The following is a 16,781-nucleotide window of genomic DNA, read 5'->3' on the forward strand; positions in this document are numbered from 1 at the left end:
CCAAAATTAATCCATCCCAAAAATGTAACTAATATTTTTCTAGTTTTCTTACCTACACAATTAAATACCATGAAAATGCTTTTTCCAAAAAAAAAAAAGTTCAATATCATCATCCTCTCTCTAGTCCAATCTATCCTAAGATGGATTCAACTGGTTGTTTGGGTGCCGAAGATATGCGAGGTCGTATGTGGCACTTCTAGTAAAATACCTTTATTTGATATGTATGAATGAAATATTTTGAACCAATGAAGATTGGCTAGGCATGGAAATAGTACTCCATAGTTTTGTTGGATGGGAGTACGTTAAAACAAATTAAAAGCTTGAAAAGGATGATAATAACTAAGTTTATCTTCTAATAAACCAAATCAGGCGTGTAAACAATTTTTTTTTTTTTAAATAAATATCTTAGCAGCACACTAATATATTGCAGTATTGTCCACTTAGTATTATCTAATACGGAGTAGATGGTTTGGTTGCTATATGTTGTTTCTTGGAAGAATGTGGGTAAAAGATTGAATTGCACGGTGTTTATTTTGGATTTTAATACTACTAAAATTTTTTCTTTTTTACAGTATATATAATATAATTTTCTATTGGTATGATGTTAGATTGTTAATGCTTAACTAACTAAATAAAATACAAAAGTTTAATCCTGAAAGGAAAAAAAAAATAGCTTTAATGGGTTAATAAATGCATTTTGATAATAACTTATCCCATAAACAATATTACATTAAATTAATAATAACTTAAATTAATAATACTATAAGATTCCATTGGAACAAGAAAAATAGAGTTAATGATATGAAATTGTTGATTCTTATGCATAGCCCTTAGGGCTATGTATTAACATTATATTTAAAATTTAAGTTGTTCAATTTTCGTTTTCATAACAAATTTAAAGCACTCAAATAATACAATAGGCATGCAACGTAATTGGGTAGTACTAGGAATCTGAAGCCACTCGTGTAACATGAAATAATTCCAGATGAACAAATTTTCAAGTTGCGCACGTACAACTGCTACTGACCTACCCTTACATGAAAATATGAAATATTTATGATTATGTGAATATGATAGATTTTCTTAGGTTTTAATAGATTGTAGCTATGTAGGTCATGATTTTGTCCATTATTAGTTTAATCTCAATTATACAGAGTATTAGATATATAAGGGCTTAATGCTATATATTCAGCCTAGAGTCTATAAAATATGTTCATCAACTAACTCCATATAGCATGTATTTTGAGATAAGGTTAAATTTAAAATTATTTTGTTAGCGATGGATCTCAGAGACGAAAGAAAGCAATTTACTCATCTAAGTATATCGAACTACCCTGCCCCCTCATTAGCCGGTCACATAAAGGTTCTGGTTCGCCTTTTATAAGGCGTATACAAACACAACTATTATATATATCGATTGTTTGAAGACAAAGTGTGTTACAATAAAAATAAAATAAAGGAACGGTTCTATAACCACTCATGTGACTTCTTTAGACCAACCATGCAATTTCTAGAGTGATAGATATTATCATAAGGTTTCAGGACTCTGCGTCAAAAAAACTCTAGATTATAAGTGATTCATTATACTGGGGTTATATAATGTTATTTGAAACCATATTTGTACACGAGTCATTAACGTAAAGGCACGTGGTGGCATTGATTTAATTAAGGCACGAGTGTTCATAAATGGTTAAATTAACAATTTAAATGTTAAATTAATAGCTAGTTTAAAGTTAAGTGGATGGTTATATACACGCCATGCAAATGGCGTCCTGAGGCATCGTGGGTTCCATGAGAAGTTTTCCAACCACTTTTCTTTAATAGGTTCGAAAAAACTCTAATTTGTCCAAGACTAAAGGCTATATATTTTTCATGAAATCAAACTATTTTCACTATTTTATATATTTTGAGACCCGATGTAAAAAACTCTAGATTGTAGGGCCGGGAATGAAATTCCATTTATGTTTATGTATATCCACCAATTTTCTTAATAATTTATATTCAATAATATAATATTTTATATTTGTACATCCACTTTTTCATGTATTGACACATTGTATATCATCTTACCATTTGGATTAATACGTGATTAAATTAAATAAGATTAGTAAAAAATAACTTTGTGCAAGTTGAAAAGGTTTTTATTTTCCCATATATATTGTAATAAATAATTAAATACCACTATATATAATTAATAGTCAACTTTAATTTTCTCATTTATCCAAGCTACATACAGCTTGATCATATAATTCACAAGTACCAAATGAAAGTATGACGCAAAATCCCACCTGACCTCTATTATAACATCATTTCATAGATTTTAAGTGCTAATCATGTTCTATTACGTACGGACCCTTAATTTTCTTATTAAACAAATACCTAGATAAATAATGCTAATTAACTTTGTCGGATCCAAATATGCATGTACACCAAATATACGAGTATACATTATAATATAACTTTTGTATAATAATTCATCTTAATTTGGATTTTATTATACTTGTAATTTGGATATAAATTTTTAAATAATTAAAGAATACGAATCTTAGAAAGGTGACATTATCTACTGTCTGTTCTTTTACACAAAATTAGAGAAATATACATTAAGCGTATTATATATTTTATGTTATCTTTTTGGCTACAATTATAATTCAACTTTTTTGCTTTTTGAGGGTCTTCATTCTTCTTGTTTGGCTTTTAGAAGAACATACAATTGGTTTTACAAATGTCTTTTCATTAAACTTTTAATTTTTCTGTGTCAAAAAAAAAAAAAAAAAAAAAACCTTTTAATTTTCCTTTTTAGTTATATAGTTTAACATTCATGGCAAATAAATAAAAATACAAATTAGCTAGGCATGATTATACGTTTTGATGTTATGTTTGATAGCACTATAATTAACTTTTTCTTAGCTCAATGTTTTTTCATACAAGTTTCTTTAAGCAATGGTAGCTAGATTAAACGGAAATGAGTAATGGATATGAAAAAAAAAAAAAAAAAAAAAAAAAAAAAAAAAAAAAAAAAAAAAAAACTAGCTAGCTAGCACTTGTTCTAATACCAATCTCACTTATTCACTTTGGATATACCTAAACTATACCCAAAACTGGCCGAGTACACGATAAAATCTCAATTTAAATTGATTTGAACCAACTCAAGGAAATAATTAAATTATATGACTAAAGAGCTGTTCTCTTCACATTAAATAAATCAAGTGTTTTAGTTTTCTTTTATAAAGTTTGATCTATTTTGATATCAATTTTTAAGGTATGGTGTGGTCCCATGTTTTCACTTGGCCTTGTTTGAATAACTAACTTCAATAGCATTGTTACATTAATGTTTAAGACAAAATATTTTCAAGCGGAGTTTTATTCAAATCTTCTCAGTGCATATATATAATTAGTAATAAATTAATCCGTGACTAAAATTTTTTTAACTACGCCTCAGTTTCATATTAGTTGCAACTTAGGGGTATTATTTGTGAGATATAAAATATTTCAAAGTTACAACTAATATGAAATAAAGGTAGAGATTGTTAACCTTTAGCGAAGAGTAAAAAAAACTACTAGTATTTTACTTCCCGTTCGAATAAATTCTCAATCTATCATCTTCATTGAGAATAATTACGTAGTACTACTCCTTAATAAATATGCACATGGAGTATATATATTCTAGATTAAATCAATCAATATCTCAAAAACTACTCATACAATTTTTTGTAAATCGCTTAATATATATGTATAAGTCAATTAATTGTTGATAACATCAGTTTATATATTATTTCCTCCACCAAATCCATAATTTAGTCAAGCTCGTAGATTTATGTACGTGGAAATTGGTTTAGTTATTGGAAGTCCTAATCGTAACCTCGATGGTTATTGATAAGTAACTATTAAGAGCAACTTTTTAGTGCAGCAGGCAACACCATGTGACAGGGATTATCTAAGTTTTTTTTGTTAGGGGTTAACAGAGTTTTTAGTCAGGGGTTACTTGAGTTTTTCAGTCAAAGGTTACTTGAGTTACTCAGTTAGGGGTTACTTGAGGAGTTCATAAAGGGGTTACTCGAGGGGTTCACTCGGTTAAGGGTTACTCAGTCAGGGATTACTCGAGTTTCTCGATTAAGCCACATACAAAAAATTGTGACTCGAGTAACCCCTGACCGAGATACTTAAGTAACTCCGGCAGCTCGAGTAACTAACCCCTAATCGAAAAACTCGAGTAACCCATGATCGAAAAACTCAATTAACCCCGGAAAAACTCAAGTAATCCCTGACCGAGAAATTAAAGTAACCCCGGAAACTCAAGTAACCCCTGACCGAGAACTCAAGTCTCAAGTACGTAACCCCTGCTGCGCATGGTACAACAAGCCGCATATAAAAATTTGTGAACTACTCATTAGTGAAATATGTATCTACTCTAAGTGACTTAAAATGTATGATATTATATTATCATTGTAATTAGTTTTCGTAAAATTGTAACTAATACGAAGATAATCATCATCACATCCGAAAAATCTCAAAAATCATAATAACAGCCGCTAAACTTCTACAAAATTATGAGCTTAGATAGTACGTGAACTTACATTGTAATTTCATGATAAAAAAAAATTCACGAGCACATAGAGTAGATCGATTGGACCTATAAACACGATCCAAAAGAAAAGAAAGCATGAAACCATATGTTGTTAAGTGGAACATCTAGTCTTAAAAGAGATGCAAATAATACTAGTGGGAATTAGTTTAGATTGCACATTAATTAAATTAAAGAAACATATATATTAAATTTTGAAGAGAAGGTCTATTGAATACTATCATATATATAAATTGTGTGATATTGGCGTAATATGGATAACGATGGTGTCGGAGAATAATGTAGACATGTCTTCTTCAATGGACTAGTCAAGCCGACACTCTAATTATACCAAAACTTTGTAGCCTTTGCACGTGTACGTATGTGTTATTATTGTTTCATATCTATGATAAATTTCATCTTAATTATTGTTAATTGAATCAATCGTTTTCTCTCGATCCTATAGGATCCCTAACAACGAAAATTCGAAGTATAAATTATGTATAATATAACAAAATAAAATAAAATAATAAGAGTCTGTTTTATTCATCTTGTTTTCACTTATTTTAAAAAACTAATTTTAGTGAAGTAATAAGTTCGGGACTAAGAAAATTTTTAGTGAAGTAATAAGTTCGGGACTACGAAAATATATTAATGTTCTTTTAATGACTACACTTATGTTCAGTTTATAACGAAAATGAGGTTAAATAAGGTTTATTAAATCGATCTTGCTAACGAGCGCCCCGGGGCGTTAGATAAGGATAAATTATATTGGTTGAAATGGTATTAAGTTAGGAATTCATGACAAAATCACGCGTCGTTCGGTGTAATTAATGTTAATTTTACTCTAATATTTACACTTTAATTCTCTTATCTAACGCCCCGGGGCGCTCATTAGCTTTTGCCTTATTAAATTTAGATAACCTAAAATAAGTTTATGTAAGTTCAAACAAGAACTCATTTATATAGGATTCAAAAATTATCAAAAGACTTAAGTTAAGTCAAATAATAGATACTTTTTACACTTATGAAGCAATCTAAAGAGCAACAAATATTGTCTTATACTCCTTAATCTTTTCAATTCCATCACACAATTATAGGAGAAATAACTAATTTGATCATAAAAAAAAATACTACTATCTTACATTGTTATTTCCTTTTATTTGATGTTACAAAATATATATCCCAATATACCATTATAAAATCAAAACAAGTGTGCCTATTTCATGTATTGTTACATGTTTAGAACATATGTAGTTTTTTTTTTTTTTTTAGGAAAATAATTTTGGACCGGCCCTGATTTACGACCCCATATCACTACATAATCTCTATTTTTTTTAAGGAAAATAATTTTGAATAGGTCCTGATTTACGACCCCATATCACTATATAATCTCTTATACTCAAATTTATCTCTTACTAGTAGCCCTAATACATGGATCCATGTCCTCTTTCGGCCAAAAAGAGCAACCAGAAAATGCCACCTAAATGCGTTAAACCAAATGGGAAACTACTCAAGCAAGTTACCATCAGCAAATTTGAAAAGCATTGACACAAAACAGTGATAATGAAAATGGCCTTTGCTTAATGATTGAGACACAAGTAAGTTTAAATCATTTTCATTTAAGATTATATGACTAAATCTATCATTATTACTAACTTTTATCATTATAACCAATTAATATAATTACTATTACTCGGTATTATTGTTATATTAATATAACAAAGTTCTAAGTTACGTACACGATTATATAATTTAATTGACATTGTAGTTTGAATGGGAAGCAATTTTTCCAAGTCTAAACCTTAAATATAGGAGATAAGAAGAGTTGATAATATTCTTTTACAAAGAACTAAGTAACACAAAAGACAATTTGGACGGTCATGTCAAGAAGACTAATTATAAGAAGATTTAATTGTATTAACAAATTAAACAAAAACATTAATCTATGTTACAATATTGGTTATGCACAATATAGTCATATTAGGTGGAGACAACTTTGGAGAAGCCAATACAATAGTAGATATTAAAGAGCATAATTTGAACTTTGCAATTAAGCTAATTTGGATTTATGTTTGACTAACTACTAATAAGATTTGTGGAAGGTATGAATTTGCCTCGTCTTCTTCTGCCATGACTTTGGTCATGGACTTATGGTTGTTCTTTAAAATTCAAGCAAGTGCTTTTAAGTTTTTGTTTTCGATCGTCTAAAAAATAAAGATTCATTTTCGATGAATTAATTAAGCAGTATAATTAAATTTGAAACGGCTCATAAATATGACCTACCACGGAAAATTACACCTTATTTAGTATAGAGTAATTAATATTGAAATTTTAAATCATTTAATAAAACTGTCTTATCCTATCATCATAAGAATATACTATAGGTGGGTTGAGACAAGAAGGAAAAAAAGTGACTGTCACATTCTTATAATGACTTATAAAAGTGGTGTTATAATGGTAAGGATGCACCGCATATTGCATGGTGATACATACATCATACCCAAATAATAAGACACGATACATGTACAACATATGAGGTGCACTACCATTGAATTTATAGACACTCGAGTCTAAACTTATTAGACCCTAACTACGTAAGAAAACCATCTTTTAACCCTAGTGCATGAATCACGAGTGCATGAATAACATCCTTAATTCCTTTAACGAGCAACGAAGAGCACGTCATGATCTGATTTAACAAGGTGAAAAAACTGTTTCGTACTGTATTAATTTCACATGAAAAAGAAGAATAGAATTGAATAGCACTTTTTCTTGCATGCTACAAAATCCTAGATACTCTTAATTTATAAAAGTAAATGTCACAACTACTACAGCTAAGAGAAACTAGCCACTAGCCTTCTAAGATTAGGGCCATTTGGCCATGGTCGGAAAGAGGTTCGCACTAATTTAGAAAGATACCTTAATTAATTATTTCTAATCATTACCTAAGTTACCATTTTTAATTCTCTTAATTGGTTTATCCTTAAATCACTCTTAAGCTGTTACTCACTTACTCTACAATCTCATCAAAATAATTACCTACACATTTGACATTTAATCAAGATATTTGGTCAGCTAACTATGACTACAACATTAATCTAGCTACCACTCTATTACACCACTGAGACAAATCACTCAAGTTATACTTATAACAACGCCATGTCATCATTCTTAAAAGGTGTGAATCGAGCAATTTTTTAATATGAGTACTACGTAAAATGTTTATAAAACTTGTCCACTTTATACAACTAACAACGGATACTCGACGGGATCTGAAATTGTCATTATAATGAGTGTATAGTAAAAGAGGACATATCAATTAGTTGAGCACATAAAATTAAACTTTTTGTATTATATTCTTAGCGAGTTCCATAGAATATCTACAAACCTGAGTATGGCTAAAGACCTGACTTGACCCGAACTAAAGCCGACTCAAATGCTCGAATTGACATCTCTACTCCGTACATAAGTATGTATTTTGTATTTATATGTCAACTAAACTAAACAGTGACTTAGCAAGTCGATCGACATTGTACGACTTGTGCAAGCCATAAAGGTATGATAGTTATGGGTCTTGCTAGTTCATCAACTGATAAAGAGGAAGAAAAAGGCAAAGAAAAAGACAACCAGTTTATAACTTTATGGTCTATCCAGATGCCCTTTCGAGGAGAGTTCACAATCATAACTCACAGGTTGCATGTAAGCAAGGACAAACTGGTCAAATCAATGTTCTAAAATCTAAACCCACTAAAACTAAACAAATATACTAACAATATTAGCCTTTATTATTTAGCATGATGCCTAATATTAGCATCCACTGTTTTTATGTTACAATTCTATAAAGAAACAAGCTTAGTATATGCTTAAAAAGATGCTACATTGCTACCACAGTATAACCTCGTGGATTCTCCCAAGCATATGCATAGTGTTGCTTTAGAATTTTCTTGCATTTAGTATATTCCCAAAATATGACACTTAAAGAACAAATTTGTTTCGTATCACGTTCAATTACAAGTATCTTGGATAAACTTGTGTTGGTGTGTCATATTTATGTCAATATCGGGTCAATTTCTGATTTTCTTGTATAGGGTAAAATAACGGTCTAATTCGAGCAAATCATACTAATTAGCTGAAAACGACTCAATCTTGACCTTACCAGATCGAGCTACCAGCCTACCACTCATAGCTTAGACTAGCAAACAGACTCGCAAGTCGCAACAAACAGTTTCAATTTAAGGCTGAGAGAAGTTAACCTAGTTTTCATACTGAGAGAAGTTACTCCATAAACCAAAAACGCCATAGATCAGATACGCGGCAAAAACATTTTGAGGAAATGTCACTTGTAAATGTGAAAGGATAAAAGGGGAGAATTACTGTAAGAACAGTTGATGCACTACTTTAAACCACAATAAAGGCAAGCAGCAAAACTGGAGTACTGGTAGAAAAGACGAGAAAACTGGATGGAACCACCTATCTATAATTGGAAAACCAGTCCTCGAACTATTTCCAGCAACCCGCCGGACTCTTTCTAGCTAGTAAAACCAAGGTCTAAATATACGAAACCTCACCTCTACCAAGTCTTTATTTCTTAATTTAGGACGAAATAACAAACCTTTACACAAGGGAATAGTGGCATTATTCTTACATTAGAATAACAATCCTATTCAGGCCACGGCAGCAAAAAATCAAAATCTGATCATTAGGTATGATAATTTTATCAACCAAATTTCCCAAAATTGACAATTGTTGGACCTTATACAATTGCTACAACTATTTACACAAGGCATGACTCATTATTATACCCAGGATTAAGTTGTTAAAAAATACCTTCATCACTGGATGATCCAGGCAAGCCTTTGATTACATCTCTGAGAGCATAATAGTGGCTTTCGCATTTGTGATCTGAAATTAAATTGCTCGAGAGTAAAATTTCCTGGAAATGCTGCCCAGGATGCCATTTCCAGAGCGTGAAGTACTCTTTCGCTTTGCTTCCGTTGCTGCTGCTGTTTTGGCCATCAGTATTTCTTTTTAGATAGTAAACAGTTCCTGGGACAAACAATTCTTCATGCATCAGAGCAGCATTTTCTTTATCCCTGATAACAGCATCTTTGTCCCTGATAACAGCAGTTGGCTTGGAGACTGGGGGACCATCGGCTCCAGCAAGTGAATCCTCACTTGTCAATATACCTGTTAATCAAGGCAACAATTTACAATTGTCATATAAATGCCCTAATATAATGTTTGTATTTCTTATACGCTCATCACTCAGATAGCATACTGGGTATGCAGTCGGGTTTTAGATGAAAACTATCCAAAATAAGTAATCTATATGCAATGAAGGGTGTGTTTGGTTACATGTACAATATTTGGTGTATAATCTATATTCTGACAAACTATCCAAAATAAGAAGTTTTAGATGAAAACTATTCAAAATAAGAAGTAATCATATCTCTAACAGTTTGGTTTCATGTACAATGTTTTCATAGAAAATGAGTTTCCCATTTTCCCTTATTTTCCTTTGTTTGGTTTGTGAAGGGGCGAAAAACAATCTTCCTAGTGGTGGAAAATTACACTCTCAAGTCTCAATGGTGGAAAACATTTTCCTTTACAAAAGAAAGGAAGCCACATATTACTCCTGCCTTAATTACCTTCTTTTTCCTCTCATGTATCCTCACCATTCCATTCCTATATTTTCATTTTCTCTATAACTTTTTTTGCAAGGAAACAAACAAAAAAAAAACTAATTTGCAATTGTGGTTTTTCCTTGAAAATACGTTTCCCATGAAAATTCATTTTTCATAGATAATGTTTTAAGTCAAACCAAATGGAGCCGACATGATGAAAAAGTTATCATAAAAGATCATTTGAATAATGCAAACCAGTTTCTAGGCCACTTTATAGGAAACCTATGGTGAAAGCACCAAGAGACTAGAAAGAATAACAATTACAATATATATCAAAGAATGACACTATAATATGAAGATTTCCTTCATACAAATTTTTGTTTGCCTTCAATACAGAAAGTAATACAAGGCCGTACCACCCTCTTTCTCATCTCATTTCTGGAGCAGGCATAAAAAATGTAATAATGACAGCCCATATGGTATAATGTGCTGAGATAGTTTAAGTATATGTGCTATTTCACGCAATTGTCCAATATGAATGTCCAAAGTAAGTAACTACAAAACTTTGGTTCTAATTTATTTTTCTATTGCCACTTTTACCAACTACAGAAATGAATGGGAGTGGAAATTATGACTACCAAATATCCAGTAATGAAGTATACACATAAATTGCATAACTAATCCTTTTATCCATCAACTAATACCAAGCTTTAAAGTAATATGGAGTAATCAGCAACACTCTTTCCCTTTCAAGCGTGGGGTTAAAGACTTCCATCAAAAATCCTTTCCACTATATTAGCAATTTACACAACATGTACAACAAATTTTATCGACGTTACTCAGTATCAACTATCTTATTATTGCAAACCCTCCTAAGAATATAAAAACCATGGGAAAATGAGATCATGGTATATATAATAACTAGTCATAATGCATTTGTCAAAATATTTACTGCTAGACACAAGATATGCATAATCAATACAAATCTTTAAACAATTTGAAACAATAGCTGTTTCCAATTGGTATATTTACAAGGACATAGAGTCATACCAGAGTTGTTGGTCCTGCTTCTAAAATTTGCATAGTCAGCCACTTTCCGAGCTACATCTTGTACAGAAGACATGACCTGTTTTGCATTTGTGAAAAATTCCATCACACTTTTATAATCTTCCTTCTTCAAGACACTCATCCTACAGAAGATCAGGGGATATAAAGAAATCATTATCAGCAATGATTTAATGAAAGTCGGCAAGGACAAAGTAGCAGGAAAAAAAAAAAAAAAAATCGTTTACATTACAACATATTATAATACATAATCGCTTGTCAGATTTGCGCTAGGATGATGAATTGTTGACATTGTCCACAACCTAAGCATGGAAGTCAACTCTCTATTCACAAATTCTACAGGCAGTCACCCACCCCCGCCCCTAAGAGGGAAAAATATTAGCTAATGTACAACAGAGGTTCCTAGCAACAGCAACAACATTTCAGAACGGATTTCACCATTGGTCCATAGGCAAGGCTGTTTAGATCAACCAAATATGTTCTTAAAATAAAACAGTGAAGAAACATAGTAACTACAACAGAAACAACAACATTACAATTATTATAGTTATAACAAAAACATATATAGGTTTAGAAGCACACTGAATTAGATATAAAAATCGAACAAATTAACATTGACATTTTTAACCTTGCAAGGAAAAGAAGCACCGGGCAGAACAGAACAAAAACTTGGACATACATAAGACCACAACCTAGAATGGAGTAGTAAGTACACATACAGGAGAGACAAAGGTTCTTCCAAATAACATGATGCATAGCAAACTTCCCTTCCTGCTTCTTAAATTGCAATGTTAGAGATTTTAGGTCGGAATAACTGAATGATGAGGGGGCATTAGCTTACCAGTCAGTTTGAATGATTTCATTCCTCAGTCTTGCCAAAGAAGCGACACTTAGCCTAGGAACAACATCGTCCTGCATGACGATATAACATATATTACTCAAAGAGTAGTGACTACTGACCGCGCATGCATAGGTCAGATAAAGTTCTCTCCTAATAGCCCCAGAACTCAACATACATACTCATAAATGCCTACCTGCATCACAACCGTGCTGACATAATCACAACAGCTTTCAGCAAGTTCTTTGGACACACAAGGAGGAGTAGCAATTCCAACAGCAGTTACAGTACTGGGATCAAATCCCAGCTCTGTGGCTGATTTTTGACGAAGCATCATTGCCAATAAAGAAGCTGTAGAAGCTCCAAGAGAATGCCCCACCAACCGTAACCTAAAACCCTGTGAATAAATTAGGCCATACTAATAAAGCAGCCTTGAAAAAGACAAGCGAAATGTATACATGTATGTAAAAGTAAGCTGAAAAAGGAAACAGATATCAAATTAAGTTACATAAAAAGCTTCACAACCTCATGTTTATGCAAACACCTCTTTATCGTTCCCATCTCATGATTCAGAAACCAGCGAGCAGCCTCAGCAGTACCAAAGTGGGTTGAATAGCCTTCAAAGGTGACATCTCCATCACTTGTTGACACAATATCAGTTACAAGGTCATATACTGTATGAGTTCCACGGATGCCAAGAATTACAAGTTTTCTGCGAGGATCAATACCGATGTAATAGCCAGGTCTCATCACGCTCGAATTACTGATGAATTTCAGGATGTTGCTTTCTCGAAGCATGCTTTGCCTGGCGAGGCCTGCAGGGGTGCCCCTATATGATCCTCTAGCTAATTCCAAGTGATATACAAGATCTTGTACCTGATTCACATAGGCATCAAAAGAAGGAAGAATCAATAGTCTAAATAAAAACTACAAAAACAAGACATAGTGAGAATCCTGCAGCAACTAAGATATTGGTAGGTAAACATATTTATTAGGACATTATTTCTGAAATTTACCACGGATTCTGAGGTGATTTGAACACCCTTAACATCTACAAGTGGAGCTGCAGATGCTTGACGAAGATAAACAAGGTACAGTCCAATTGTGAGATCAGAGAGGCTCCAGTCTTGTAATCCAGTCTTACTTCTTTGGATACTAGCAACAATTTCAGCGATTGAACGACTACTGGGTGGAGGCTTACTTTCAGAGCCATTTCCTGCTACGTAAAACAACTTCCCCAGTTACCAACTGAAAGAATGAAACAAAAATTTCAAAGGAGACTCCATACAAACAAAATATCTTTTTAAACTTTCCTAATAATTTACAACAAATAAAAATTAATAATGCAGCCACTTTGTCATTCAACACTTACGATGTACAGTGATTCCAAGGCAATGCATAAGATACAGAAGATGTAACATTATAGAGTGATAAATGAATACTTATGGAGGTCTTCATTAAAAAAATATTTGAGTAGCAAAAAAATAGAATTATACAGAAAGAAAGAGAAAACAAAATACTTCATCTTCAAAAAGGACCTCTCAAGGCGTTGCAATTTTATTTTATTTTTTTATTTTTTTTTTTTGGAATAATTAAGAAAACAATTTATCCAATTATGTTAGTAATGGAAAGACAAAGACTGCAAGCATTTAAAGCTTGTGATATGAAACTGGTATAGCTGGAATGGTTAAAGAATTGATACACGAATCATGCAAATTAAGCAAGGTTGCCATGACAGAATTAACTACTCTCAAAGAAAGCATAAATAAGGCCTTATATTGATGCCACCGCCCCTAATGCCTTTAAGGATGTCTCAACCCAAAGAGGTAGAGAAATGGATTATATGCAATCTTATCCATACAGTTTCAGCCCTTGATCTAAATTCTAAAGCTAAAAGTCCCTTACATGACTAACAACTTTATGGTGCACTTAAAAAACCATTAATGAAAACATTTATTATATTCTGTTTTGATATAAAGCCTTGTATATGAACAAGAAAATTAGCAATTATCAGACCTGGGAAAGCCCACCTACAAAGTTGTAGTGCAGGTTCAAGTGCCTTCGTAAGCCATGCAAGTTCCGACTTTCGTGTATTATCATTCACTTCATCGTCATCAGAGCTATACTTTCCCAGTGTGCGATCATAATCTGTCTTATCAATGAGCTCAGACCTCTTTGATGCCTCATATGAACCTTTGCTTTCAGACTTTGAAGATAGTGATCGAAACCTGGTAAGAGCGCCATATACGAGCATTCCATATGATTCATGTTTCTTCACCATGTGCATATCTACAGATGTGATTAAATATTACTAACACATATAATAGAAGAAAGAATAACAAAATGATGGGCAAATACTTCAGTGCAAAGAAAGAAAGGTCACGAGCGAAATGACATAATAAAGATAGTAAGGTTTGCACACTGAAATAGCAAATAGATTTTAAGCTAATACAAAAAAGAGCAAAAACAAAGTAGCAAAAAGAACTGGGTAAGGGCAATCATGGAATAGAACCATGGAGCAAGAAAAGAAGCTGTATTACTAATCATGCAGCTGATGCTTATTGTTTGAGGTAACAAAAACCCCTATAATTCTAAAAACTCAACCCATTGAGCCCAAAGAAACATATACTTGACCACGAAACTTACTTTATGCTCATTAACTATGATTTGCAACTGATGTTAGCACAGCACTTCATAGATAAATCAAGTAAGAAACAAAAAGGACATTACCTATTCATAGAGTAATTCTATGGTCGATAAAGGATATGAACTACATTTTTCCAATAGTTAGGTTAGAAAAGTAGGCAAATCAACTTATCATCTATAGTTGGAACCAAAGTCCAAAAATAAAAGCAGAATAGATCCAAACAGACTATAAGCCAACATCAAAATGGAGCAAATTATAAACAATTAGTCAATTAGACCAACGGCTAAGAGTCAAGGCGTTCACTAAGTGTCCTGATGTGATGCAATCGTACACTCTAATACATTAACTATAGAAGATTTTCTAAGTTCAGGAATAGATGTCACAATAAGTTCAAGGTTTCACCTCTCATTGCAACAATAGACCATAACCAAGTTTAGTAGCTTATTAGACATGTCAATGAACCCGACCAAATATAGTAGCTTTTAGACATAACCAAGTTTAGTAGCTATTAGACATAACCATAACCAAGTTTAGTAGCTATTAGACAAGTTTAGTAGCTTATTAGACATGTCAATGAACCCGAACAACTCATTAACAAACTCGGCCATAGTTCGTTCGTTATGTAAACAAATAAACCCGAACACATTTCCGAGCTTCTCCAATAAACAAGCTCAGCTCCACCAACGAGGTGTTTGACTCATTTACGCTCATAATCATTTATCGGCTTGCCTACTTAATCCACGGTCCACATACATCCACATTTTAACTTTGCTTAATTACTACTACAAAGAGCAACCTATTCGACAGAAAAAAAAGTTTTCCGACAAGAAATTGTGACCGTTTGATCAAAATCTTCATACTTATTCAAATTTATCCAAATTTCTAAAGAGTTGATTCAACATAAATACACAATACATTAATATATACAGTAATATTAAAATTAAGTAATGTATGAACTTGTACACCTACACTACTCAATAGAACTACAAAGTTTCAACTATATAATCAATTCCTACATTCAAATTAGGATTCTAACAACAACTAAATTTGAATTAGGAAATTTCTCAACAACAATTAAGTCTACGATTATTCATAAAGTACAATTTATATAAAAACGGCAAAAATGACATAGAAATGATAGTTAATAGTTTCATCAATTTCATCAAATGAAGAAGAAAAATTACCTAGGTGATGTAAAAGACGACGCAATGAAGAAGACGCCATTGTTGGGCGAAGATGAGGAGGAGAGAGAAAGGAAGTTAGTTAGAGAAAAAATGGGGAAGAGGTTAAGAATTGTGAAATTTGGGAGTAGTGTTTTGTGATGCGGTGATGCGTGTTCGACTAGCAGAAGAAGATACGCGAACAGAAGAAAAGGCGCGGCGGTGCCGCTTTGGGTTGTGTCAAGTGTCAACACCTCGGTTTTGGGCGTCATTGTTCATTTCTTTGGGCCTAGCTTGACTTACTTGGAGTGAAATGGATTGAAGGATTTGAAGCGATGTTAAGGGTGCGGTCTTTTCGGCTATAATAATAAGTTGATCCGGTTTGTCTTTTGTGTATAAGAGGTTTTGGTTAGTGATTTTTTGATCGGTTTACTTATTTGTATTGTTAAATAATATTTTGCATAGTTATAAACTCGTAGCTGAAAAGCTAATGGACTAACGATTGATTATTTTTATGATTGATTATTTTATTAAATTGATGGTGCAATTTTTTTTATTTGGTCTAAACATATGAAGTAATGATTAAACAACCCAATTGAATACAAAGACGAAAGACTTTTGTGAAATATGAACATTTCAATTGGTTTGGTTTGAATTTTACAAGTTCAACCTAAATTTGGCAAGGAAAATGAAGGATTATTTACTAACCAAATTTTCAATCATTTGAACTTATATCTCTTGGATATATTTTTATCAGGACTTATATTCCAATTGTGAATTAAGCTCGGCTAACCCTTATCTTATTTGTAAATTGAAACAAAACACATCTATTAAAAAACTCTTGAAATAAGTTGAATAGATTAAAAACACAACCACACTT

The 16,781-nt window shown here is 32.2% G+C and overlaps 1 protein-coding gene across 1 annotated transcript; it reads right to left on the minus strand.

Moving 5' to 3' along the window:
• Positions 1-9,006: 9,006 nt before the first annotated feature.
• Positions 9,007-16,216, minus strand: LOC145591273 (uncharacterized). The gene is made up of 9 exons (XM_081647687.1): positions 15,926-16,216; positions 14,111-14,383; positions 13,111-13,310; positions 12,620-12,970; positions 12,291-12,491; positions 12,098-12,168; positions 11,242-11,381; positions 9,395-9,754; positions 9,007-9,227 (listed from the first exon to the last, which is right to left on the minus strand). The coding sequence occupies exons 1-9, from the start codon at positions 15,963-15,965 to the stop codon at positions 9,214-9,216; spliced, it is 1,650 nt and encodes a 549-aa protein (XP_081503813.1). The 5' UTR covers positions 15,966-16,216; the 3' UTR covers positions 9,007-9,213.
• Between the last annotated feature and the right edge of the window lie 565 nt (positions 16,217-16,781).

The sequence above is a fragment of the Chenopodium album genome, chromosome 2, assembly GCF_948465745.1.
Source record: "Chenopodium album chromosome 2, dcCheAlbu1.1, whole genome shotgun sequence".
Classification (NCBI taxonomy): Eukaryota; Viridiplantae; Streptophyta; class Magnoliopsida; order Caryophyllales; family Amaranthaceae; genus Chenopodium; species Chenopodium album.

Excerpts from the sequence above, each read along its gene's own strand:
- LOC145591273 (XM_081647687.1), bottom strand. The coding sequence starts at position 15,965 with ATGGCGTCTTCTTCATTGCGTCGTCTTTTACATCACCTAG. Across the intron at positions 13,311-14,110 it reads TTGTAGGTGGGCTTTCCCAG|GAAATGGCTCTGAAAGTAAG; the intron begins GTCTGATAATTG and ends TTTACGTAGCAG. Across the intron at positions 12,492-12,619 it reads GGTGTTTGCATAAACATGAG|GGTTTTAGGTTACGGTTGGT; the intron begins GTTGTGAAGCTT and ends ATTTATTCACAG.